The sequence below is a fragment of the Chenopodium album genome, chromosome 20, assembly GCF_948465745.1.
Source record: "Chenopodium album chromosome 20, dcCheAlbu1.1, whole genome shotgun sequence".
Taxonomy (NCBI): domain Eukaryota; kingdom Viridiplantae; phylum Streptophyta; class Magnoliopsida; order Caryophyllales; family Amaranthaceae; genus Chenopodium; species Chenopodium album.
In genome coordinates, this window is record NC_137853.1 from 39,660,867 (window position 1) to 39,687,396 (window position 26,530).

At 34.8% G+C, this 26,530-nt stretch overlaps 1 protein-coding gene across 1 annotated transcript; it reads right to left on the reverse strand.

The window, feature by feature from the left end:
* Positions 1–224: 224 nt before the first annotated feature.
* Positions 225–22,595, reverse strand: LOC145597855 (uncharacterized). The gene is made up of 20 exons (XM_081654109.1): positions 22,166–22,595; positions 20,001–20,256; positions 18,616–18,715; positions 18,387–18,528; positions 17,941–18,205; positions 17,361–17,656; positions 15,632–15,705; positions 7,754–7,907; positions 7,316–7,502; positions 6,824–7,058; positions 5,916–6,419; positions 5,494–5,551; positions 4,618–4,705; positions 4,418–4,492; positions 3,383–3,466; positions 3,052–3,195; positions 2,290–2,371; positions 1,551–1,633; positions 1,393–1,447; positions 225–945 (listed from the first exon to the last, which is right to left on the reverse strand). The coding sequence occupies exons 1-20, from the start codon at positions 22,437–22,439 to the stop codon at positions 883–885; spliced, it is 3,219 nt and encodes a 1,072-aa protein (XP_081510235.1). The 5' UTR covers positions 22,440–22,595; the 3' UTR covers positions 225–882.
* Positions 22,596–26,530: the final 3,935 nt, after the last annotated feature.

Below are 26,530 nucleotides of genomic sequence, written 5' to 3' on the forward strand. Positions count from 1 at the left end.
AAAGACAGACCCAAGTAGAGCACAGTTTTGGCAATAGTAGTAGACAGATCAGAAACAAGTAGATTTGTTACACCTTGTCTTTCTTTCTTTCTTAGATCTCCTGTCTGGTTGTCTGCATGATTACTCAAGCCTCCTGTTTCAAGAATTTTGATGCTATTCCTTCACTGAATTTTCTTCTCTGCATTCTAATTTGGGTTAGGATTTTCAAGAAAAATTAGTGATGGAAATATACATAAATTAAAAGGTGAAATCTCCAAATACATCAGCTAGTTTGATCCGTAAATTCTGAGTTACAATATACACTAAAGAGTATAAGTTTACACCAAATCAATAACTGTATGATAGCAGCCATGGGCTCATAGCACTAAAATCTGCCAAAATTCTAATCCTGCTACATATTTACAACCCTGCTTCTCAATAATGAAATTGGATACTTTTGTTTCGATACTTCAGCATATTCGCATATGACTTGCGTACAAAGGTGAAAAACGACACAAAATAGGTGTAGGGCCTGTAGGCAAGTCTTTCCTTGCCACTTCCTTGTTGGGATCGTCCTGATGGATAGATTAGTGACGGACATTAGGAAGATTATATCTTCTGGGTTTCATCATGTTTTTGCAACTTGGGCAGAGAATTAACTATTCTAATTCTTGGTCTCAAAGTACAATGTACTAGAAACTCCCTCAGAAACAACACCAGGCATTTCTGTCTCTTGTCACATTCAGTTCATCCTGAAGGGCATGGTTTATATTAACCATGAATAAGCATCTGCGACAACATGCACTCCTTTCCTCTCCCCCTCATTAATTGTTATATGCTGACTCCTCATTAACTATTCTTTTTTCACGAAAGAATGCACTTATAATTCCAAACTTCCAGTGATCAGCTGGGAGGTGATTGGAAATAAGGATGCTGCAGAGCATCATCCACAGACAATCGATCATCCTGTACACATAACACGAGAATAAAAACTCTATAAAATTCAAAGCAGAAGTCAAGCTTAAAGTAATATGCAGAATATACGATCTATATCACCAGATGTCTATGAAGTTACACCATTCAACCTAGTTGCAGAAACGTGTGTCAATGCTGCCTTTTTCATGCACTCTTTTTAGCTACTAGTATAAAAAATATTCACACAACCCATGATAGCCATCTAAAGCTAATTTGGTTACTGAACATAAGTAATTACTTCATATAATAATAGAAGATAATTTTTTCGACATTTTGAAGGTGAAAATGAAGCATTAGTTGGAGAGAATAGACAATATATTTGTTAGAAAATGGGTGTCCACAAAGTCAAGTGAGATACCCAGCAGTTGAGCAGATGAAATCACTTCACCAGATAATAAATAGAACTTTAGAAGAAAAAAAAAATTACAGAAACCTTACCGGGTCCCAACGTAAAAGCTGTCGTACTAGACGCATGGCCCAGACATTTGGAAACCTGATAGCAACGGAATTACATTCAAGAGTATCTATAACCTGACCAATATTATGTAATAGTGTAAAATCTTTCTACCAAATGATTATGAATAATGGTAACTAACCCTATATTAAGAGGGTCTCTACTTTTTATAAGATTTGAGAAGAATTCTTCAGAGCATTTCCATGAAGCTGGTGAAGCTTTAGCCTGCAGATATACATTTAGTATATTAACCAGCACATTTGAATGAATTGGTATACAGTCAACCATAGTATAGTATTAACAGTAACGCAAATAGCACTGTTTCTGTAGATCATGTCATCTCTATATGCCAAGCACAAGCACTACTTTTTTTTTTTCCTTCTAGAGGACCAGCCCCAGAGATCTCTTTTGTGGGGAAAAAAAAAGAGAGAGGGGGGTGGGGTTGGGGGGGGGGGGGGGGGTGGTGGTGGGGTGTTCAGAAAGCAAACCCAGCAGGGTGACAATGAATCCCACCCAATATGTAAGTTGGGGAAATGAGAGCCAAACAACAAACATTATGGTTGGGAGTTGGGACTTTGGAGATGGCAGATGGATGCACAATCACTGACTGTGATAATCACAACCACTATGTGAGTACAAGTAGTCACAAAAAAAATAAAAATAAAAAATCAAGACCTACCCAAATTGTTATATAAAGTAAAACATTAAATAATTAGCGGGATCAAATAAAATCAATCAAAAAGCAGGGGCAATATGGTGTAAACTCAGAGCAAACAGACATTTAATATGTGACGTGACTATCTTGATCAATACAGAATAAGGGAAAGTTAGAATAAAGCACAAGATTAACCCAAAACTGATTCTACATATAAGATTTTCACCTGGTCTTGTGGACCCTTGCCAGGATGGCGTGTAGTGGAATGGCCAGGGACTAATATGCACATTTCCATGAAGGACCTAAGCCTGACCAAGTGAGAAAAAAAGTAGCATCTTATCAGCAATAAAAGCTTTAGTTTTCAAAAGTATTGTCATGTACATGATTATTTATTTAACAACATATTAGCATCATTCAACACCATGAGTCCATAAGCCATATTTGTGTAGCTACAGGGTTCTCAATTGAGGAGATAGATACTGAAGCAGAATTTCAAATGCTTCATTGCCGACGATCATTCAACTAAGGCAAAGATGTCATAATAGTAAGATGCTCAAACTACAATTTCAAACTTAACCCCAGTTTATCAAGTGTATGTTAAAACAATCTTTGACATCATAATGATAAGTTGATAACACGGTAGCATGCAGCACTTCAATCAAAAAGAATATTCCCAGAATTTCCATGAACAACAGCTGACCATAGAAGATATAACTATCTCCTGCATAAATTATTCACATTTGAAAATGTTTTAGCTTTTCACTGAGCAAAACACCCCTGAAGCATCTGACACAGTTATAGGTAAGCAAGAAAAAGCCAAACATCTTTTAAAGCAAGGCTAGTAGGACAGCATGAACTCCTTCCATGCAACAATGCTAAATATTCGTCACTTCAGTCACTTGTAGTGTCAACAGCAAAGAATTAATTCAGTGAAGTAGGTAGATTATTTGTGAACATACAACCATAAGAAAATTACAACAGATCTCACCTATAAGCAAGCTCCTTCAAGTCTTCATTCCAACCTTCAAGAAGCTTATCTAGAAGGGCATGGGATAAAGAGCTAATCTGGAAAACATCTGTTGATCCCAATACCATCTCCAAGAATACAACTCCAACACTCCACATATCATACCTACCAAAAAAGGAACTTAAACAGATGTATCTGGAAAACAAGGTAGTGCATTTATGTGCTTCATTATTGGATTGTTCCAATATTGAGTGTTGTAGCTAATATAAAGACATGGACATGTAAGTATAAATAAATAATTAAAAAAAATGCTTCAAGAAGATAAACTTTTCAGCTAATTGAAATTGCATACTTGAGAGTTCTGCTTTTAGGTCCCTGAAACCAACTTGTATTCAATAAAGCCTCTGGGGGAGTGTACTCAAATGTCTGTTCAGCTCTGTAATAATAAATAAAGGGAAATATGTAACCCTTACCAGTAGAAACTACAATAGAACAGTAAATTTATGACTACAAATTCTGTCACAAAAGCCTTCAAATATAGGATTGACAGAATACGGCCTTTCAAAAAAAAAAAAAAAAAAAAGGATTGACAGAATACGGATGAAAATAAAAGTTTTATTTTAATTTCCCTCTTTGAAGATAATACATAGTTCAACACTTTTAATCTTAGTTTGAAATGACAGATCATGATTAGACTTGTGTCTTCTTTCTGTCTTTCTCCTTTCACAATGACTAGTGGTTGAGGGATCAAAAACAAAATAATAATTTGTAATAATTACAGCAGAATTAGATAAAGGACAAATGAAGATTTGCAGTCCACATGTGATATAAATGCAGTCAGCAAGGGTAGAACCTGCCTCTGAGATATTTTTTTTTTTAAAAAAAAAAAAAAAAAAATCAAATTCACTTAAAAGCAACTCAAATGATGTAGTAACATGTTTTCATATGACCATCTTAACAGCCCTATCTGGATTCAGGAAATTTTTCTATATGCTCTAGCTCTAGCAACCTTATTTTTTGCCTTTTGGTTTAAAAGGTTTCATAAAGGGCAGAAATGTAAACAATATCTAATCACAGGTCTTGGGGACCATCCTCCAAAGACTACCAATTAAGCTTAGTAGCACCAACAAAAACAACTATATTCAGGCTGAGAAACAAATTTTATCTAGTCTCAAAGAAATCTTAATATATGATCCTAACTAGGAAGGGGAGAAAGCATCAACAGAATTTCATATAACCTATGAACTTTAACACGTCATCACATCATACATGATCTAATAACAGTATGAATAAACCAGATATGAACTGTAGCTGTGAACAACAGTTCTGATTATAATAAATGAAAGTCATTTAAAGGAAATGCAAAGGTCTCTAGTTTGGAAAGTACCTAGATGGGCCTTTAAATCCATATAAACGCCTCATGGTGAAGTCATCGATTGCACTACCGAAGTCAATAATACGCCTGACAAACCAACATTCACCAAAGGCGGCACAGTTGAGGAAAAAGTCAAAAATATCCATTTTCAAGTATAGAAACCATTAATAAAAATTAAATTTTTAAAAAAATACTGTAAGAGAGGTGCACACATTTTTCCTGCGACTTTTAGATCTCCACTTGATTTTCCCTTAACGCATTCCCCTGTATCCTGATCTTCAACGCATATTACCATGTTCTCTGCAGAAACAAATTCTCAAATCATTATCCAAGAACCAGGAATCCAACTTAAATTCAAGAGTCAAAATCAATTGTATGGTCAGAAATCAAAAAGAGATCCCCCAATGTGTGAGCTTAATGGAGCCAAAAGAAAAATTTAATATGCAAGGTTGCTTTCTCTTGATCCTAAATTTTAAATAACTAATGAAATATGGAAGCAATAGAAGATTTTAGAGGCAAGACCCACAATATAAGTATTAAGAAAATAATAATAATATATATATATATATATATAATGTACCAAAAAAAGGAAACAATTCTCACAGTGCATCAATTTGAAAATAGAAAGAAATAACAGGCAAAATAAAGAGAGGCCAGTCATATAATTCCACACATTAAATCTTCTTGATTTCAGCCTGTATTCCATTCTCTGAACTTGCTAATTTGATTAGAACCAGACAATTAAACTTAAAAGCCCTGACTTTATTGTAATCCACAATTATAAGATAAAGCTTTGACAAGGATGATTGATTAGTGACCGATCACATAGTTTACTCATAAGGTCCATAGAAAGAGATCCAAGTTCTCTTCCATATTATTGCAGGGATAACCCACCTGAATAGAATCCGTGATACCCTAACATACCACATATATCTCTTAAATGATGTATAGCCTAAAAACAACTATTGATATGTTTTACAAATCCTTCTAACATTCTTATTATTTAATTATGCAGAAATAACATGAAGGAGAGTTATGCATCACCATTTCAGGATGAATAGTTACAGACAGGGTATCAAGATCCTCACCAGGTTTAATATCTCTGTGGGTAATATTACGATCATGACAAGACTTAAGTGCCACCAACTGAGACAAGGAAAAGAAATAATCTCAGGAAATCCAAGTAAGAACTCAAATGCAGGTAACAATGAAAAGCATACAGAAGGAAATTTTTTTTTAAGATCCAAAATAAACCAATAATAAAGGATTTCTACATATGCATGGAGCTATATCAAAACATGAAACTCAAATTGCAGGGACGGACTCACATATTGGCGAAGATAAGCATTCTGAATATATAAAACAACTTTCTAGCATAAGCATGTTCCTATTCACTCTTCATTTTAACATTTAACATTAGAAACACAAGCCGTAAGTTGCACCTGACAAGATAACTGAATAAAACAGCTCAAATAACGATATTGCATTCAAAACCTTTACAAGCACACACCAATTGCTTGATAACACTTCGCATTTCCTCATGTCCTGCTTTTGTTGTCTTAAGCCAATGCCACCATTTTGATGGCCGCAATACTTGAGCATGTCCAGTTCTTTCTGACAGGATTTCATCGACATCTCCGGTTGTGTACATAAGCTTTGACAAAGAAACGCCTTCATGCCTAAAAACAAGCCATATTTCATTCGAACGAGACTCGAAAGATTCCACATATCTTGCAATATGATCAAGGCCTTCTTCATAAACCACTGTCCAAGTTCCATTTCCATGCATAAACCTATCTCCAGGATTCTCAAAGTCCTCACTCTCCTGAATAACAATTCTATGATTTTCATCTGTTCCAAAAGGACCATAAGAATTGGCTCCAGATTTTCTAAATAATAAGTTTGACATTGTAGATGATAAAAACCCTCCAAGAGTTGTTGAAGCATTTAAGAATATTTCACCAAAATACTTCTCCCGCAACCCACTTAGGTAAACAGAAGATCCTCTCTCCACCTGTTCATAATAAAAAGAAACTAAATACTTGCTTTTAAGTTGATAAATCTCCACATCTTTCAAATGTCGCAACTACACAGCACTAATCAAAATGATAGCTGACAATTCATTTAAGGTACATGACGATAACTCTTTGCTTAATTCAAATGCACACATAATATGGGCTTCCACACAAAAAGCAAAAATATAATCCCTAATTACAGACAAATGTACTTCAATGCAGCTTACCAGGCATATCGCATAGAAGAAAATTTTTCAATGATAACAACAGAAAATAACAGCATGATTAATAAGCTGAAGTCAAAAGAGCAGAATGATAATGGTAACTTAGCAACATGCAGGAGAAAATACCACCAAATGGAGGATATAGAAATAAATCATAAGTACTCACTAATCAGACCTACCATTATGCGCTTCAAAATGAACAAGTTACTATCAGAGGAACCACTAGGACAATCATAACGTGATGAGGAGTTTTCTGAATTTTCATTGCATGACTCCATATTAAGATGGTGTCTGGAAAAAGTTCCGTTATTCTGATTCCAATTCCGGGCATTTTCTCCTTGAGAACAATTCCACTGAAAAGCCAACCAAACCTCACCATATGCTCCCTGGCCAAACCTTTTCCTAAGGATATACCTATTCATTGAAAATGTTTAATGCCATGTGAGGAAGAACCAGAGATCAGCATCATGAACTCATAATTAGAAAAACAGGAACTATAAAAAGAAAATTGAAGAAGAAAAACTAGTAAACCTTCTTCGTCTTTGATTTCATTTTAAGAATCTGTAAGCTTAAAGGGATATTTAAAACAAGCCTCAAATATCAAAAGATACATAGATTCCTAAATACTATTGTACTGCAAAGAGTTGGGGCAAAGAAAAAAGAGTTTATACCTCATTTCAGGTTTAGCTTCCTCAAATGAACCAAAACTAGATTCAGCATGCTGTAAAGGGATTGACTCAAGCAGGGAAAGGAAACTGGAAAGATCTTCAGGATATCGGCTATCATCATTACTACCGTCAGAGATCATCCCAGAGTGAAAGCAAAAGCCGTTCTCCAAATTTATGTTCGCAGATTCTCCTAATTCCAAAGGTTAACAGTCTTATAATCATACTTCGCATACTGCACATTGTGTAAAACTTGAAAAAGACACTACAATCCGTAGCAGAAATAAAATGTAAAAAGGATAAACTTTCCACACCAATCACCATTCTGCCCTCCTACCTTAATAATGATAAAAGAAAAAAATATTGGGAGGAAAGAGAGCATATTTTGTTCAATAAAAAGATATAAATTATACAAACTCAAGACCAGGGGACAGCTCCACTCACCACAGGTATGATCAAGGCGCCCAGGGAGAGCATGAGGGATGTCATAAAGATCTTCAGATATTTCGTCCTCTGGATGACTAAAAGTATCCTCCTCATATTCCTTAAGGTTCTCATACAAATAGTAACAGCCAAAATTACCTTGCTTGCTTTCCACCTGAAGCAAAAATGACTATCAAAACTTTTCAAGAAAATTTTGGCCCGTAGACATGGTCACATGGGAACCCAGCATTACTTAAAGCTATAATTTTAATGGCCTCTATTAATTTGATGACATAAAAGAACGGGCTTCAGAAAAAAATAAATAAATTAATTAATTAATTAAATTAAAAATAAAAACAAATACTTAATAAAGCACATAGCCAAATACTGCTTTTATCTTTCTGGGGGATGGTAGAATTAAAAGGATTACTTAGTACCTAGAACATTTATGCATACAGGCTACGGCATTAAGGTTTCTCCTAGTCAAAGTCACAATAGAAAAAAGAGGTAGGTTCATCTTACCATTTATATCTCAGGACCAGACATCAAAAAGAAAATGAGAAATCTTTGCTGCCATCCCTACATCCTGAGATATAAATGGTAAGATGATCAAAGGATTACTAACTCTATTATTGTTCTGTAAAATAGTCAAAGCATGTCACTGGGGAAGATTTCTGGAATTCACCTATTAACAAATCATGTTATGTACAAATACAGTAAAATAGAAAGAAAATACAACACACATCAATTTACACACATTCTAAACATACTCATATGTACTTTGTACACAATAAGCTGAAAGGTAGCTAATGGCAATGAAATTTCCAGTTTGCAGTGAACAAGAGGTTATAAGTATAACCATGGCACTAATGCACAACAGACAAAAGAAAACAAAGCAACTTAAGTGCAGCAATTAAAGAAATTTATGAGCATAGTCAATTGTAATAATTCAAGTTTTTTCAAAAGGACCCGACAGGGACATCAGTTCAAGACTAGTTTGCAAGAGTTAAGAATAGAGCTATAAAAAACTGACCCGACCCGAGAACCCGACCCGAATCGGCAATGATCTGAACCCAACCTGTGCACGGACAATAGGGTGAAACTAGTGACCTGTAACCTGACCTGATGTTAACCGACAACCGATTTGATCCGAACCCGAACCTGCACCCGACCTGAGAGTAACCGTCAACCGATTTAATCCGACCCAACAACATTCTGAACCCGAACTAGTACCCGACCCAATTAGAACCTGTACCCGAGTCATGGTAGGTTTAATAAAATTTATATGCCTTTTGTTCAACTTATATACTGGTACAAATCAATAAACCCACAATACGGTTCGGCTTGTATACCTTTTGTTCTCTATTGCTCATATATAGGTTTAATAAAATCTTGATAATACTAATCAAATTATGGAAGGCGTAATTATATAGGTTCAACTTGAGCACATCAACTTGAGAAAATTATTGGAATTGAACTTGAACCAAAACCCAACTCAACACTAACTCGACCCGAATGTACCATCTATTGACCCACTCAAACCTGACTCACACACAACTCGAACTTGAAATTCAATCCGATCTGAATTTGGCTCGAATTGAACCCAAGGACCCGACAGAAACAATGGGGTGGATTATAGCCTTCAATTTTGCCACTTTTCGCCACCGGGCCCAAAAACCTCAAAATTTACTTAAAAAAGCGTGGATTATAGCATTCAATCTTGCAACTTTTTGACCTATTTTCGCCCGAAAATAAAAATTGCCGAGATGTTTACCATAGTCTCTAATACCCTCCAGAAGTCCAATTGGGTCGGTGAAACCATCCAATATGCCCTTAAACGATCATTTTACCCGTTCGCAACTTGCACCGATTTTGTAAACTCAAGCCTACCACGGACGTTTATGACAACATATAATGATCATATATGATTTCAAACAGCATTATATGACCCCGAGATGTATCCCTTAGAGTCTCAAGGCTTTTCGCAACCGGGTCCCTAAACCTCAAAATATCCTCAAAAAAACGTAGATTATAACCATCAATTTTGTAATTTTTTAACATTTTTTCGCCCGAAAATAAAAATTGTCGAGATGTTTACCATGGTCCTAATACCCTCTGGGAGTTCAATTGGGACGGTGGAACCACCCAATATACCCTTAAACGATCATTATACCCGTTCACAACTTGCAGTGATTTCGTAAACTCAATCCTACCACGGACGTTTATGACAACATGTAATGATCATTTGTGGTTTCAAACAACATTATATGACTCTTAAGGTCTCAAAACTTTTCGCCACCGGCCCCTGAAACCTCAAAATTTCCTCAAAAACCGTGGATATAGCCTTCAATTTTGTAATTTTTTTACCTTTATTCGACCGGAATAAAAATTGCCCAGATGTTTACAATGGTCCATAATATCCTCCGGGAATCCAATTGAATCGGTGGAATCATCCAATATACCCTTAAGCGGTCATTTTACTCGATCACAACTTGTAGTGATTTCATAAATTCAATCCTACCACGTATCTTTATGACATCATATAATGATCATATATGATTTCAAACAGCAAAATATAACCCCGAGATGTATCCCCTAAGGTTTCAACACTTTTCGCAATCGGGCCCAAAACCTCAAAATTTCGTCAAAAAACGTGGATTATAGCCTTCAATTTTGTAATTTATCGACTTTTTTTTCGCCCGAAAATAAAAATTTTGGAGATGTTTACCATGGTACCTTATATCCTCCGGGTGTCCAATAGGGTCGGTGGAACCACCCAATATACCCTTAAATAGTCATTTTACCCGTTCACAACTTGCAGTGATTTCGTAAATTCAAGCCTACCACGGACGTTTATGACAACATATAATGATCGTATATGGATTCAAACGGCATTATAAGAACCTGTAATATATTCCCGAGGATCTCAAATCTTTTCGCCAACAGGCCCAAAACCTCAGATTTCCTCAATAAAACGTGGATTATAGCCTTCAACTTTGTAATTTTTTGACCTTTTTTACCAAGAAATAAAAATTACCAAAATGTTTACCATGGTCCTTAATACCCTCCGGGAGTCCAATTAGGTCAGTTGAACCATGCAATATTCCCTTAAATGGTCACTTTATCCGTTCACAACTTGCATTGATTTTATAAACTCAAGCCTACCACGGACGTTTATAACAACATATAATGATCATATATGGTTTCAAACGGCATTATAAGACCCCGTGATATATCCCCTAGGATCTCAAATCTTTTCGCCATTAAGGCCCAAAACCTCAAAATTTCCTCAAAAAAGGTTGATTATAGCCTTCAATTTTGTAATTTTTTGACCTTTTTTGCCCTAATATAAAAATTACCAAGATGTTTACCATGGTCCCTAATACCCTCCGGGAAACCAATTGGGTCGGTTGAACCATCCAATATTCCCTTAAACGGTCATTTTACCCGTTCACAACTTGCATTGATATCATAAACTCAAGCCTACCAAGGACGTTTATAACAACATATAATGATTATATATAGTTTCAAATGACATTATATAACCTCGAGATGTATACCTTAGTATCTCAAGGCTTTTTGCCACCATGCTCTGAAACCTCAAAAATTTCCTCAAAAAGCGTGGATTATAGCCTTCAAATTTGCAATTTTTTTACCTTTTTTCACCCGAAAATAAAAATTTACGAGATGTTTACCATGGTCCATAATACCTTCCGATAGTCCAATTGGGTTGGTGGAACCATCCAATATGTCCTTAAACAGTCATTTTACCCGTTCACAACTTGTAGTGATTTCGCAAACTCAAGCCTACCACGGACATTTATGACAACATATAATGATTATATATGGTTTCAAACGGCATTATATGACACCAAGATATATCCATTAGGGTCTCAAGGATGATCGCAACCGAGCCCCAAAACCTCAAAATTTCCTCAAAAAGCATGGTTTATAGCCTTCAATTTTTTAATTTTTTGAACTTTTTTCGTCAGAAATAAAAATTGCCGAGATGTTTACCATGGTCTATAATACCCTCCGGGAGTCATATTGGGTCGGTGGAACCATTCAATATGCCCTTAAACAGTCATAATACCCGTTCACAACTTGTAGTGATTTCGTAAATTCAAACCTACCACGGACGTTTATGACAACATATAATGATCATATATGGTTTCAAACGGCATTATAAGACCCTAAAATATATCCCCTATGGTCTCAAATCTTTTCGTCACCAGGCCCCAAAACCTTAAAATTTCCTCAAAAAGCATTGATCAATGCTACAAGGTACGTGGTACGATTCGAAACGTGGTACGGAAACGAATACGCGGAACGCTGCCCTTTGGTGATTCCGGTACGATGGGTACGAATACATATACATATATATATATATATATATATATATATATATATATATATATATATATATATATATATATATATATATATATATATAATGAAGTACGAAGAAGTATATACTCTGTATTTTGAAAAAATAAAAATACTGCCTTGCCCTTGGGTCAATCGTATCTGATTTTTTTAACAACCAAGGGAAAGTAAAAGTGTAAAACTGTAAAAGGGTGGGTGTCATAAAATTAAAGAGGAAACTAATAGAGTGTGGGGTCCAATTGTTATATTTAAAAAGCCATTCAGAAAACTGACTTGTCTCTCCTACTTTTCACTTAATTTATTAATAAAAAAAATAGTATACAATGTTCTGATTTTTCTCTCCTCTCTCCTATGTTTGTCTTCAACCTTTATTCTCCACCATTTTTTAAGCTTCAACACGAGCTTTGAGCCGTCAACAACCTTTAACCCTAAAAATGCAAAAGCATAACCTCAGCATATGAAATCGGAATCGGGTCGTCAGTTTCAAATGGCATTATATGACCCCGAGATGTATCCCTTAGGGTCTTAAGGTTTTTCGCCACTGGCCTGAAACCTCAAAATATCGTCAAAAAGCGTGGATTATAGACTTCAATTTTATAATTTATTGACCTTTTATCGCCTGGAAATAAAAATTGCCGAGATGTTTACTATGTTCCCTAATATCCTCCGGGAGTCAAATAGGGTTGGTGGAACCGTTCAATATGCCCTTAAACGGTCACTTTACACGTTCACAACTTGAAGTGATATCGTAAACTCTAGTGTACCACGTACGTTTATGACAACATATAATGATGATATATGGTTTCAAACGTCATTATAAGATACCGAGATATATTCCCTAGGGTCTCAACACTTTTCGCCACAAGGCCCAAAACCTCAATTTTTCCCAAAAAAGCGTGGATTATACCTTCAATATTGTAATTTTTTTGACCTTTTTTCACCCGAAAATAAAATTGTTGAGATGTTTACCCTGGACTATGATACCGTGTGAAGTCTAATTGGGTCGGTGGAACCATCCAATATGCCCTTAAACGGTCATTTTACGCGTTCCTAACTTGCAGGGATTTCGTAAACTCAAGCCTACCACGGACGTTTATGACAACATATAATGATTATATATGGTTTAAAACGACATTATATGACTCTAAGATGTATCCATTAGAGTTTCAACATTTTACGCCACCAAACCCCGAAACCTCAAATTTTCTCAAAAAGCGTGGATTAACCTTCAATTTTAAAATTTTTTTGACCCTTTTTCGCCAGACTATAAAACTTGTCGAAATGATTACTATGGTCCCTAATACCCTCCGGGAGTCTAATTTGGTCGGTGCAACCACCCAATATGCCCTTACAAGATTAATTTACCAGTTCACAACTTGTAATAATCTCGTGAACTCAAGCCTACCACGGACGTTTATGACAACATATAATGATCATATATGGTTACAAATGGCATTATATGACCTTGAGGTGTAACCCTTAGGGTCTCAAGGCGTCACTGGGCCACGAAACCTCAAAATTTCCTCAAAAAACATGGATTATAGCCTTTAATTTTGTAATTTTTTGACCTTTTTTCGTCCGAAAATAAAAATTGCCGAGATATTAACCATGGTCCTTAATACCCTCAGAGAGTCCAATTGGGTCGATGGAACCATCCAATATGCCCTTAAACAGTCATTTTACCCGTTCACAACTTGTAGTGATTTCATAAACTTAAGTCTATGACGTACGTTTAGGACAACATATATGGTTTCAAACGGAAATATATGACCGCGAGATATATCCCCAAGGGTCTCAACACTTTTCTCCATCGGTCCCTGTAACCTAAAAATTTCCTCAAAAAGCGTTGATTCATAGTCTTCAATTTTGTAATTTTTTAACTTTTTTTCGCCCAAAAATAAAAATTGCCTAGATGTTTACCGCGGTCCCTAATACCATCCGGGAGTCCAATTGGGCCGGTGAAACCATCCAATATGCCCTTAAACGGTCATTTTCCCCGTTCATAACTTGCATTGATTTCGTAAACTCAAGCCTACCACGTACGTTTATGATAACATATAATGATTATATATAGTTTCAAACGGCGTTGTATGACACCGAAATATATCCCCTAGGGTCTGAACACTTTCCGCCACTGGCCCCAAAACCTTAAAATTTCCTCAAAAAGCGTGGATTATAGCCTTTAATTTTGTAATTTTTTGACCTTTTTCCGACTGAAAATAAAAATTGTCAAGATGTTTACCATGGTCCCTAATACCCTCCGGAGTCCAATTGGGTCGGTGGAACCATCCAATAATCCCTTAAATGGTCATTTTACCCGTTCACAACTTGGAATGATTTCGTAAACTCAAGCCTACCACATACGTTTATGACAACATACAATGATCATATATGGTTTAAACGACATTATATTATCCCGAGATATATCCCCTAAGCTCTCAACACTTTTACTTTTTGCCACTGGCCCTGAAACCTCAAAATTTCCTCAAAAACTGTGGATTATTAGAGCTGTTAAAAAGTGACTCGACCCGAAAACCCGATTTAACCGACAATGATCTAAATCCAGCCTATACTCGAACAATGGGGTTAAACTAGTGACCTGAACCCGACTTGATCTTATCCGAAAACCGATTTGATCCTATATTTTATGACATGAACCCGAACCTGCACCCGACCTGATAGTAACCGTCAACCGATTTAATCTGACCCGTAAACAATCCGAACCCGAACTAGTACCCGACCCAATTAAATCATAAACCCGAGTCATGGAAGGTTTAATAAATTTAAATATACCTTTTATTTAGTTTATATACTGGTATAATTCTATAAACCCACAATCCGATTTCATAAAATTTTTTGTTCATATATACCTTTTGTTCTCTATTACTCATATATAGGTTTAATAAAATCTTGATGATGCTTGATCAAATTATGGAATGCGTAATTATATAGTTCAACTTGGCCACATCGATATTTATTAGAATTGAACTTGAACCAAAACCCGACTCAACACTAACCCGAACCCGAATTTACCATCTTGTTAACCCATCCAAACCCGACTCAACGCAACCGGAACCTGAAAATGAACCCAATTTGATTTTAACTCGAATTGAACCCAACCTATATCCAAAAAGGTGAACGACCCATTGTAACTTGAACTGAAATTGACCCGACCTAAACATGAACCTAACTGAAGCTAGATTGACCTCACATAACCTGATCCAGATTCAACCCGAGACCTAATTTGACCCGACCCAAACCCGACTTGAATACCTGAATTGACAGCTCTAGTTGAGAAGGGAAATTATGACCAGAATGAGAAAGGAAAAATGAAAAAAGCAAAACTCACAACAGCAAAGTAATATACAAAGTCAGCATAAGCCCCCATAACTCGAAGAAAATTTATACATTCCTTTTAGGATAATTAACTAAATGCCAAACATATTCCCTTAGAAAATGCACTCATGAACCCGCTACTACTTAGTTCAAAGACAAATGGTTTTTATTACTTACCAATAGCCTGTCAAACTTTGCCACAACAGGGTAAGCATGTTTCAATTGAACAAGACTGATGGGAATTTCTGCAGCTGAAACATTGACAAAAGCAAAGAAGAACAATCATGATACTTTCACAGACGGCATGGTAAAGACAATCGATGCTACAAATGGATCGATAAAAATGTTGGCCAAAGAAAGTGCAGCACAATGGACAATAAATGTAAGGAAAAATTGCGGAAAATAATACAACCTTTGACCGGTTTTTTTATAATAATACAACCTTTAGATTATTTTAGAATAATATAACCTTTAAAGGGTGTCAATTTTAAACAAGACAAAAAACTTGTAACCTTTAAAACCGGTTACCCAAGACACGTGTCGTAATGTAATTGGTCTAAATATTATTTTTCTTTTAAAATGAATATAATGAATTTCAGAATTTTAATTTATGATAAAAATTGTTTCTTTTAATGTTATCAGATTTAAATTTTTAACAAATTTTTTTTTATTAAAAAAAACCCACGCAACCACCACTTCCCCACCACGCAGCCACCTCCTCTCCCCCTTCCCCACACGTAACCCTCCTCGGCAACAGTACGGCCGGCGCCCAACTCGCCCCCACCGCATCATCGTCGTTCAATCAACACCAACATCAAGAAATCACGGCTCGAATTGAATCAATCGAATTGGAGCGTCTCGCGGCTGCTGTTCGATTTGGAGCGTTTGATGTGTTTGGTTGTTCGAATTGGAGCGTTTGATGTGTGTGGATGTTCGATTTCGAGTAGTGTTTGATGTGGGCGGTGATTTATATGGTTTGATGTGTGTGGCTCGGCAGTGATGGCAGGGGAAGAGCAGGGGAGTTGGTTGTTGCGGTGGCTGCAGTAATGAAGTGGTCTGGCAGGGTGGCGTGATGGGGTTAAAGGGAAAGGGAGAAGGTAGGTCGGCCGGCGGCGGTGGGGAAGCTGGGCGCCGACCTACCGGCGTTGGGAGGGCTGGGTGTGGGACTATGGAGGAGGTGGCTGCAAAGTGGGGGAGGGGGTGGGTGGTTTTTTTTTTTTAAAAATATAATTTTGTTAATTATAATAATAGATTATTAATTAATTAATTAAATTTTCAAAACCAATAAAACAATGACACGTGTCACGGCAACCTACAAAAACAAGTTACCAACAGGTTATGTCTTATTTAAAATTGACACCCCTTAAAGGTTATATTATTCTAAAATAATCCAAAGGTTGTATTATTATAAAAAAACCGGTCAAAGGTTGTATTATTTTCCGCAATTTTTCCTAAATGTAACCATGCAAAACCTATATTTTAAAAGTTAAAAATAAAAAATAAAAAAATGATACAAATTTAACTATAATGAAAGTTCCAGAACCAAGAAATGTAAGCCCAAACATTTCAACCCACTTATTTCCAATTACAAGGCTTAAAAAATCTACAAGAGGACCTTTAATGATTTTGATATAGAGAAGCGAACTCAATAAATCAATACCTTGGCCATACCTTCTAAATGAACTAACAATTAACATTTAATCATGTTAATTATCTAGTTATGCTTTACATCAAATCCCGGACAAATTCAAACAGAGATAGAGATAGATTGCACTCATTGCAGGATCAAAGGAGATAAAAAGTTATGCAGATTATAAATTTGCATCTCCATGGATTATCTTTCTATCACACTACCACTACCATTTTCAAGATTTAATTCAAATTCCTTAATAAATAGCATACTTACTATTTAGAGAGGTTTTAGATAAACTCATCAATCTTAATGGAACAACAGCAGTAGCCATATTATCTGCACTTCCTCGCTCAAAAGCAGTGCTTATTATGCAGTCAGCTAAAGAATCTGAACAAGCCGGAGAAACCTGTGATCCTAATAGGTCATCATTTTGCACTTCCCACAAAAGATCACAAACATCCTTTGAGTCCAACCCCTCAAAAACACCATCAGATGCAGCTATGAGATAGCTGTCATTGTCATTCAGGACTTGCCAATCTGTAATCTCTGGAGCAGCTATAACACCATACCTGCAACCAATGAAATAAAATACACGATCCTCTCAACAAATTTATAGAAAATTACTTTAAAATAAAACAATGCACGCTCGCACAGACCAAATAACCTTTTTAATTATTGAACATTTAAAATAAACACGCACTGAACCGAAAATTATCACACTTCTGAATGTCACAGTGAAGTAGTGTGAACACACCCCACCCACCCATCCACCCCCCACACACACACACGGAATACATCAATGAGACAAAATTGTGCTACAGAGCACAGTTTTTTTTTTTTTTTTTTTTTTTACCTTTTGAAAGGCACATCACCAATAGCCCTCGACACAGCAAGACGCCCATTAATTCGAGGAACTCCACTCCACTCAATAACATAACCACCAGCATTTTCAACTCGGGACTTCTCATCATCCCTGTCTGGCCGATGATCACTAGTCAATTCTTTCACAACCAGAAGTTTCAGTCCCTTGGAAGCCACCATTTTACAAATTTCACAATCCTTAAATCGCAGTACAGCACCGTCACGTTGTTTCTGCCTATATATCCTTAAAGCAGTGGCTGCAATGTTTCCAGCAAACTAGAACTTTAGCACATGGTCAATGCAAAACATAATAGCCTGCAAGGAGACTACCCCTTGCACGTTATATACAACAATAGACCAATGGGTTAAACGAGATAGTAAATTCTTTTTGTGAACATTTCCAAAGAAAAAGGGTGCTCTCAGGAAAGATACTGTTACCTTTAGCATCAGCAGGGGGCTGATAATGCTCAGAGCACAAAAAAGCCTTCGAGTCTCCTAAATTTGCAACCAATATCTGACCATCTACGATCAAAACAACTGTGGCTGTAGAACCCGAATCAAGATGTAATCTGATGGCTTCCTTCACGGCTCAATTCAATGATTGTCAACCATAAACGTAATCTAACACTAGGAAGGCAATTCAACACCAAAACATTTTGAAACTTGCCTTGGAAAAAGTGGTATCAATGTCCGAGATAGTTCTCAGCAATGCTTCCTTCAATATTTCCAAATGAAATGATTCTCCAAAAATTTCTTGAGACATATGCCTAAAATCAGATAGCAATACAAACATTAACAATCTCACAAACACCTCTTTTTCTACCTTTTTAAAATTTTAACCAATGATACCTACACGACCAAGATTTAAACCTACTAGCTACAACTATGTTCTTTGGACAGGCATAGATTTTTGCTACTATGCATCTTTATTAAAGCTAGGCAACACAATTTGCATCTATCACAATGTCAAAAGATTACCAACACATTAAATGAGAAAAAGATGATACCCTCTCTATTCTTTATCAACTATGAATTTCAGATTTTAGTTTATGTGGAGTATATTTCAATCACTAACTAGAAAAAGAATACTCTTTCAACTTTTTAATGAATTTTTTTTTTATGAAAGAATAGTCTTTGAACATCTTAATGATTCATCCAAGGTTATTACATTTTCAGTTTGATCTTAAAAAATGTTACAAAACTGACAATTTTTTAAATAAATAAGTAAAAATTAAATAAAAGGACTATAATTGTTCATTTTGAGGAATGTTGTTTGAGTAAATAATATTGCACTCATTTTTTTGCTAATGTGCATAGAACTCCAAATTTCCCAAGAGCTACTTTTCCATGTGACATGGGAAGTTGCTAAACAAGAAATTTGGCAAGTACAACTTCCGAAATCCATGGAGTAATCATTTATTATTAAATCAAACATTTTCATACATTGGTAGGAATAATATAGTCTTCTTACAATTGTTTGCGAACCAACAAGGCAACAATCTATCTACAAAAACCGTTTCCATGAAAGTTCAACTTGCAGAAATAGACTTGCTGAATCCTGAGATAACCTTTTTTTGTTGAGAACATAACTATAGTCGGTTGTTAATAGAAGACAATCATCTAAAATTATGTGGTACCCAAATTGAAAGATCAAGAATCATAATATCCTTTATCTTTTAAGTCACACTTCAAATAGTGAAAAACCTGGTCTAGCATAAGGGAGAATTAAAAAAAAATAAAATAAAATCTCTCAAAACTTGACCCAAGTGCAAGGAACCTCGAAGGAAGAACAATGCCTAAAAATCTATAGCATGCAGTATCTTCCTAGCTAACATCAAAGCACGATATTGTCTATATTGGATTATTAGGTACATGAATTTTGGTGGTGCTCATACATGTTATCCTCAAATTAGTCAGATGTGGCAATGGGCCATTCATATTGAACAAAAAGATCCCGGAACATACTACTGAGGTAAAAGATGTAGGGGTGAGGGACCTATAAAAACAATAAATAACGAAATAAAGAACATTTTGAACAAGTCAACTTAATACCTTTGCTGATCATTAAAATGCAAAATCCATTCTCTATCCTTAAAGAATTGAGAAGAAAATGTCACAACTTCCTTGTTTGACAATCTTCCCATGGATTTCTTTAAAAAGGAAGGAAATGTTGCATCAAGAAGAAAATAAGTGTGCAGAATAAGATACTCCAACAAAAGTTTTGAAGCCATATCACTAGCTTCAGAGCCATTATGTCCATCAAAAACTGCCACAATGCTCACATCCACCTCTGTAAATCCATTTGGACCTGCTCTAAAATTAATGTAAATTAGGAATCCAAAGGTACTCATTATAAATCATAAAAAAGAAAAAAAAAATTAAAAAATAAAATAAAAACCTGAACTAACTAGAATTCTCCAGTCATCTATGCAGAGGGATAAAAAAAACTTAGGAGGAATTTTTTTTTTTTTTTTTTGACAAGGGGTAAAAGATAGGCTGAAACAAGTCTAAATAGAACAAAACACGATGAAAATTACTTACACTAGGACGAATCATGTACAGATTGTACACTAATTACTAAATTTAACAGTTGGAAAAATTCCCAATGCTCAAAGTACATACTACCAGTTTTCAGACAGATATTAATTGATAACACTCCATATGAATGAACACACCAAATTACAAAAGTGCACCCTTCCTCTTTTTATGTTGATATAATGTAAAGAAATGGTTGTTAAGATTCCATCCAATAAATTCTTCCTTTTTCAGTCTTCTATCTCTGATTTCTCTTTCACACCCAGTTAATTTGATTACATAATAATACCAAGGCATCCTTATCTTTGTATATTGTAAAGAGAGAGTGAGAGTGGAGGGAGGCTATGCATAGAAAAATGAGAAAGGAAATCATCCCCATATCCTGTGGTTGTGTCAATGTCACATTTTTAAGTCCTTCCGCCCTCCCAGGTCCAACCTATCATTCATTCCATTTGACCATCTCATCTCTACATCAGTCACCAACACAAGCCCCTAGAATTGATTTACTGGTTGAAAATGATCTCTTCTAAATGATAAAGTTGAAGAGGACAAAAGCTTAAGCCACTAAAACCAAAACGAACTGACACCCCAACATAACAGATTCAAAAAATATCCTACAACATAGCTCGTAAATCAGTAAAGGAACCAAAACCAATACAGCAGCATGCACGAGATTGTACAGGCTGTAATGAACATTTAACAGCCCCCTACCCACCCTGAATTGATTTTTTTTTTTTTTTTTATCAGAACATTGTGGTAAGCCAACCCTCAAATCATACAGGGGGAAAAGTTTTGTCACTCATGCAAGGTGTAGTCAATAATAGAGCACTCAACCTATAAACCAATCAATCCACCCACTTGGCCACTCATAATACAATTAACTAGCATCAATTGTGAGACAAATGTGACCTGCTAACCCAGAATGCCTAAGTTTTCATCCCACAGTCTATGAACAGATAGACTCATGATGCATAGTCCACATGTTTTAATTAAATCTTGTTCAAACTTCTAGAAATTAAGGACAGGCTTAAGCCCAGCTGATAAATTTACATTCTAACCAATTAGAATAATGCTGCCATTACTAATTATTCTCCTGCTGACATGAAGCAAAACAGTACACGTTCGCAGAAGAAATCTCCAATACACGCTCATGTATACAACCAGCCAACCACAAAGCAAGTCCACATTGGCAAAGGAACCTCATGACACCCAATGACCCAACTATATATGTACTTTTACTACTAGTACTTCAATTGGCAATCTTGAAAGAAAATAATCAAATTTAAAGGCAAATATTAGCAATATTCATATAAAAAGTTAGGCTTTTTGTTCCCTCTGGATGATACTGATGAGCACCCTTATACTAAGCGGCGTAAGGCTAGTCTTTATTCGACAATCAAGTATTCTTTAAATGTCTTGTTATATACATTAAAGTGATTAAACAATTCTTATCCTGGGAGTTGGGTAGCATCACTGTTGACAAAAAACCATTCCTTCACATCAAATGTTCACTATCATACAACTATTCAATTCCAATTTTCTGTTAACCCCATTTCAAATAAGCCAATATTAGATCCAACACACAAAACACAAGCAATAATCACATAACAAACGTAAGAATCAATACCCAGCTTAATCAAAGGAAATCACTACAGAATAAAAATTAATTTCAGATTACGAACCCGGAAACGGAATTCGAACATCGAGGGCACATAAAATACGATCCTCCATCGAACTCCGGCGACCTTGAAAAGCGGCGACATGGCATTTGGAGCTTCCTGGCGGAAATTGGTGATGGGAGAGCTTCCAGCTAGGGCATTTTGGGGATTTGAATACTGCCGGAGCTCCTCCTTCCTTGTATACTGTCAAACATGTCGATGATTCAGCTGATAAACAAGTGATTACTAGCAAGAATAAGCTTAACCCCAATACATGGATTTCTAGGGTTTTATCCATTTTTGCAAAAATTATGCATTTTTTTATGTAATTTTGGCGCGAAATTCTAGGGGTTTTCCACCATAATTGAATTCTTTGATTGCAGGGTTTTAGAATTTCGATTCTGTATCGAAATTGGGGAAGAAGAGGTAGAAGATATGAAATGTGAATTCTGTGAGTTTGAGCACACAGGAAAATTACGACAAATAAAATCAAATTTTAGGGTATTTATAGTTATTACAACTTTCGTTATTTAGGCATGTTCTCATTGACTCAACTCTGCTGAACTGAACGGAACAGAATTGAATTGAAATGAATATTTTATAAGAAAAAGAAATTAGGAGCTGAACTGAACTGAACTAAACTAAACTAAATTTCAACGTATGAGAACAGGCCCTTAGTTAGAGACTTTCGTTTTTCATGTTAATACATTAATTTAACACACTTTCGTTTTTAGCGTATGTTTTTTACTACTTCCATTTCACATTTTTAACAACTTTTGCTTAAAATGGATATTATGTGTTATTTGTAATTAATGTTTTCTTTCCTTTTTAGGTTGTTATTTCTCTCTGTCTCTCCTCATCACATGCATTCCTATTTTTCTCATATTACAATGAATAAAATTGTGTTAAAATAAAAATTAAAAGCATTTATATAAATCATACGTAGTATTCCGTACATTATTTCGTATTCCGTACTTAAATGTCACAACATCAACTAATAATGTGGCGTGTCGCTGTATGACATAAAGAATTTAATGTAGTTCAGAATATGTCACAGCATCAACTAACAGTATGTGCAGTATGTTTTACATGACCAGGTTAAAATTACACGCATATTAAAAATCTTGAGGTCATTATATCAAACAAAGATCACTGTATAAATATGATTTGATGATAGCATATTTCCCCTTGTGACATTTAAGTCAATATAAAAGTTTTGAGATAAAATGAGACCAATGGATATGCAATTAGAGTTTTTTTTTTTTTTTTTTTTTTTTCTTCGAGTTTTTGAGGTACAACTGACGCACAGACATGAGGTTATCATTTATATAGTATATATAGGTGTTTATACTTGGAGCACCGAAATGATTGTGTAAGGTATAGGACCTAACGATGTTAATTCATCTCTTGCGCTATTGAAGCAAGTGTTTGATTTAGCTCATGTATAGAATCAACCAAGACAGATTTTAAAAATAGAATATTGTATGATCCATTGATCTCACATATGATTAAAAATAGTGTGAAACACCTAAGTCCACTAAAAGTACATTATAGTACACCGTAGTACACAAATAATACATTATCCTCACCTTAATGCGACGAATTTGAGATTTGTTAAGAAACACTTTAGGTGTGAGTTCACATTGACATAGGGACTAGGGAGTACTAGAGTAAAAGGGAGGACCTTCTTGACATGAAGTCAATATGGGTAATTTATGCTAATCACATGTTCTATTTTCACTCACTCTGTTTGACCAATTTATGTGAAAGTTTTTCGAAATAACGGTTCAAATTTATACTACTCCGCACTATAATAAAGTATTCCCAAAACCATTCCTTAGATTATAAAGTGTAAACACAACACAAAGCCAAATTTATTTATTTATTTATTATTTATTTTTTTTGTTGTAAAAATAAAATATTCACCGCAAACATTGAAACCTTTACTTCTCAAATTTTTGTTATCAATAGTATTTCTAAGTAACTATTTTGAGAGTAAATGTGATGTAGAGCCTATTTAGATTTACTGAACTGACCTAACTGAAGCCGAAAAGAATAGACTCGTAATATGTTTCATGCATTTTCACTATTAAATAAGAGTGATGGATAATTGAAGTAGTTAAAGCAAGTGAGCAACCAAAAAAAATTACTCCGTACCGTTAAATTGTAATTTAAGAACAAAGAAAATAATTTCACCCAAAAAAAAAAAGGAAAATAAATAAATATTGGAGAAATATTTTATTTTTGGGAATTTCGTGTGAACATGTCAAGCCAAAACCCTTGCTAACCCCAGAATGTTCTTCAATGGAGAGCAAAATAGGATTTAATCAATTACAGTATCTGCTCCAGAAATGTCCAAAAACAGTTCCCTCAAAACCCTAATTTCTCTTCTCAACAAAAAAAATTCGATTTTTTATTCTTCAAAGGCTGAAATTCAACAAAATGGCTCATCAATTTCCAATACATTTCCCTCAAATTCTTCGTCTTCTCCCTGAAATTTAAATTTGGGATTCAATGATTAACGATGGTGGATATCGACGGCGAAAGGGCGGAGTATGAAGAGCGAATTGGGGCGTAGGAGAGAGAAGCTGATTAAACTCAAAGGCCTCATTTTGAGTACAATCTTCAAAGGGTATTTTTCTTTTGCTCAATTTTTTGGTTTTCTAAGAAATTATGATTATTTTTACTTAAAATAAGTAAAATTAAGATGAACTAAACATGACTTTATGATGCTTAAGCTTAACCCCATAATTAATGGTATGACATGATTTGGATAGATTGCTCGTATAGTAATGGTTTTATAGATATGTGACATTCTAGTATACGCGAGAATGAGACATTTGATCGTACGGGAAGGAGGAGGAAGATTTTTATCGATGACTATACAAAATAATCACTTTTGGTTCATGTAGTCGTCCCCATTTATAGAATTAAGTCTTTGATTGATTGATTAATACTCGTAGTATACATGAGTATGTTACTATTGTTTATGGGAGTTGTCTATAGAGTACTTCTGTACTTACTTTTGTGTGCCATTAGTTGTAGCTATTGTCCTTGCCTATTTACAATGTTGATTATAGTATTTATATGCTGGTTGGTGGCTTGGTGCTAGTAATTACAAATAAGAAGGTGAAACAATCAATACATCAATACAATCTTGAAATTGCTCATAATTTTTTATTCTTTTAGCAAAGACTAGTATGTAAGGACAATTTTAATGGCCATAAAATATTTGTAGCCATTTCAAATTTACAATGTTTAAACTTAAATCACAATTTTATATTTCCTTATTTTTAACAAAGGTGGTCAAAGTGAAAAGTCAATATAAAACGGACGAGGTTATTTTTTTAAAATCGTGTTATTTTCTAAATTGACCAATTTTTGTAAGGGTTTTTTTGGTGAAATGTAAATTAAAAAAAACAAGATAGAGGGTACATTATTTATTTATTATTGTCCGTTTCTAAATAGTTGCATCATTTTTTTTTTTTTTACATTTTACTCTATTTCTAGATTAAAGTACACATTTGTTTACTATTATTTGAAAATGTATTTTATAAGGAATATTAATTATTGTTGTATTAAACCTCAAAGCATATATTTTCAAAATACAATGTTTTTTTTTAATTTTTTTTTATGAATTTTATAAAATAGTAATTAAAGATAACAATGGTCTAATTGATAGGGTCTAATCAAAATGATGAAACTATTAAGAAATGTTTTTTTTTTTTTTTTTTTTTATGGTTTGGCAAAGAGGAGAAATTTTTTTTTGTTTTGTTTTTTTATTTTTTTTGCTCTTTTTATTTATAAAAAATAAACATGGACTAGAAACAATCAATTCAATCCTGAAATTGCCCATAACTTCCCATTCTTCAAAAATGTCAAGTCTGCAAATCAGCTTTCATTAATATCTGTCTCTCATTAACATGGATTACCTTTTATTTTTTTGCTTCCCACCCTTTTTTTAATTATTTTTTTTCCTTTTCAAAGTTCCCTTTTTTGGGGGTAACCCAAATAAAACTCAAAAAAATAAATAAAAAATAATTACTCTAAAAAAACCTAGAACCTTGTGATCAGTATTCACTATTCAGTAGTGAGTACCTTATTTTATATGACCCCCAATAACAGGTGGGGCATTTTCTCCTATCTACACCAATCAAATTGCTCAAAATAACAATTCTTTATTCCTCGTATTTTAATTTTTTTATTTTTTTCTGTTGGATAATCAAACCCACTCCACATTAGCATGGTCAGCATGACTCAGCAAAACAAGTATTTATTTTTTATTTTTTATTTTTTATTTTTGCTCCCCTTCCTGAATAAATTCCAGAACTTTCCAAGGCTCCTCATCCCAATATATAAACCAAAAAATAAAAAAAAATCAACAAATTA

Excerpts from the sequence above, each read along its gene's own strand:
- LOC145597855 (XM_081654109.1), bottom strand. The coding sequence starts at position 22,439 with ATGGATAAAACCCTAGAAATCCATGTATTGGGGTTAAGCTTATTCTTG. Across the intron at positions 7,503-7,753 it reads GCGCCTTGATCATACCTGTG|GAGAATCTGCGAACATAAAT; the intron begins GTGAGTGGAGCT and ends CTTTGGAATTAG. Across the intron at positions 3,196-3,382 it reads CCTAAAAGCAGAACTCTCAA|GTATGATATGTGGAGTGTTG; the intron begins GTATGCAATTTC and ends CTTTTTTGGTAG.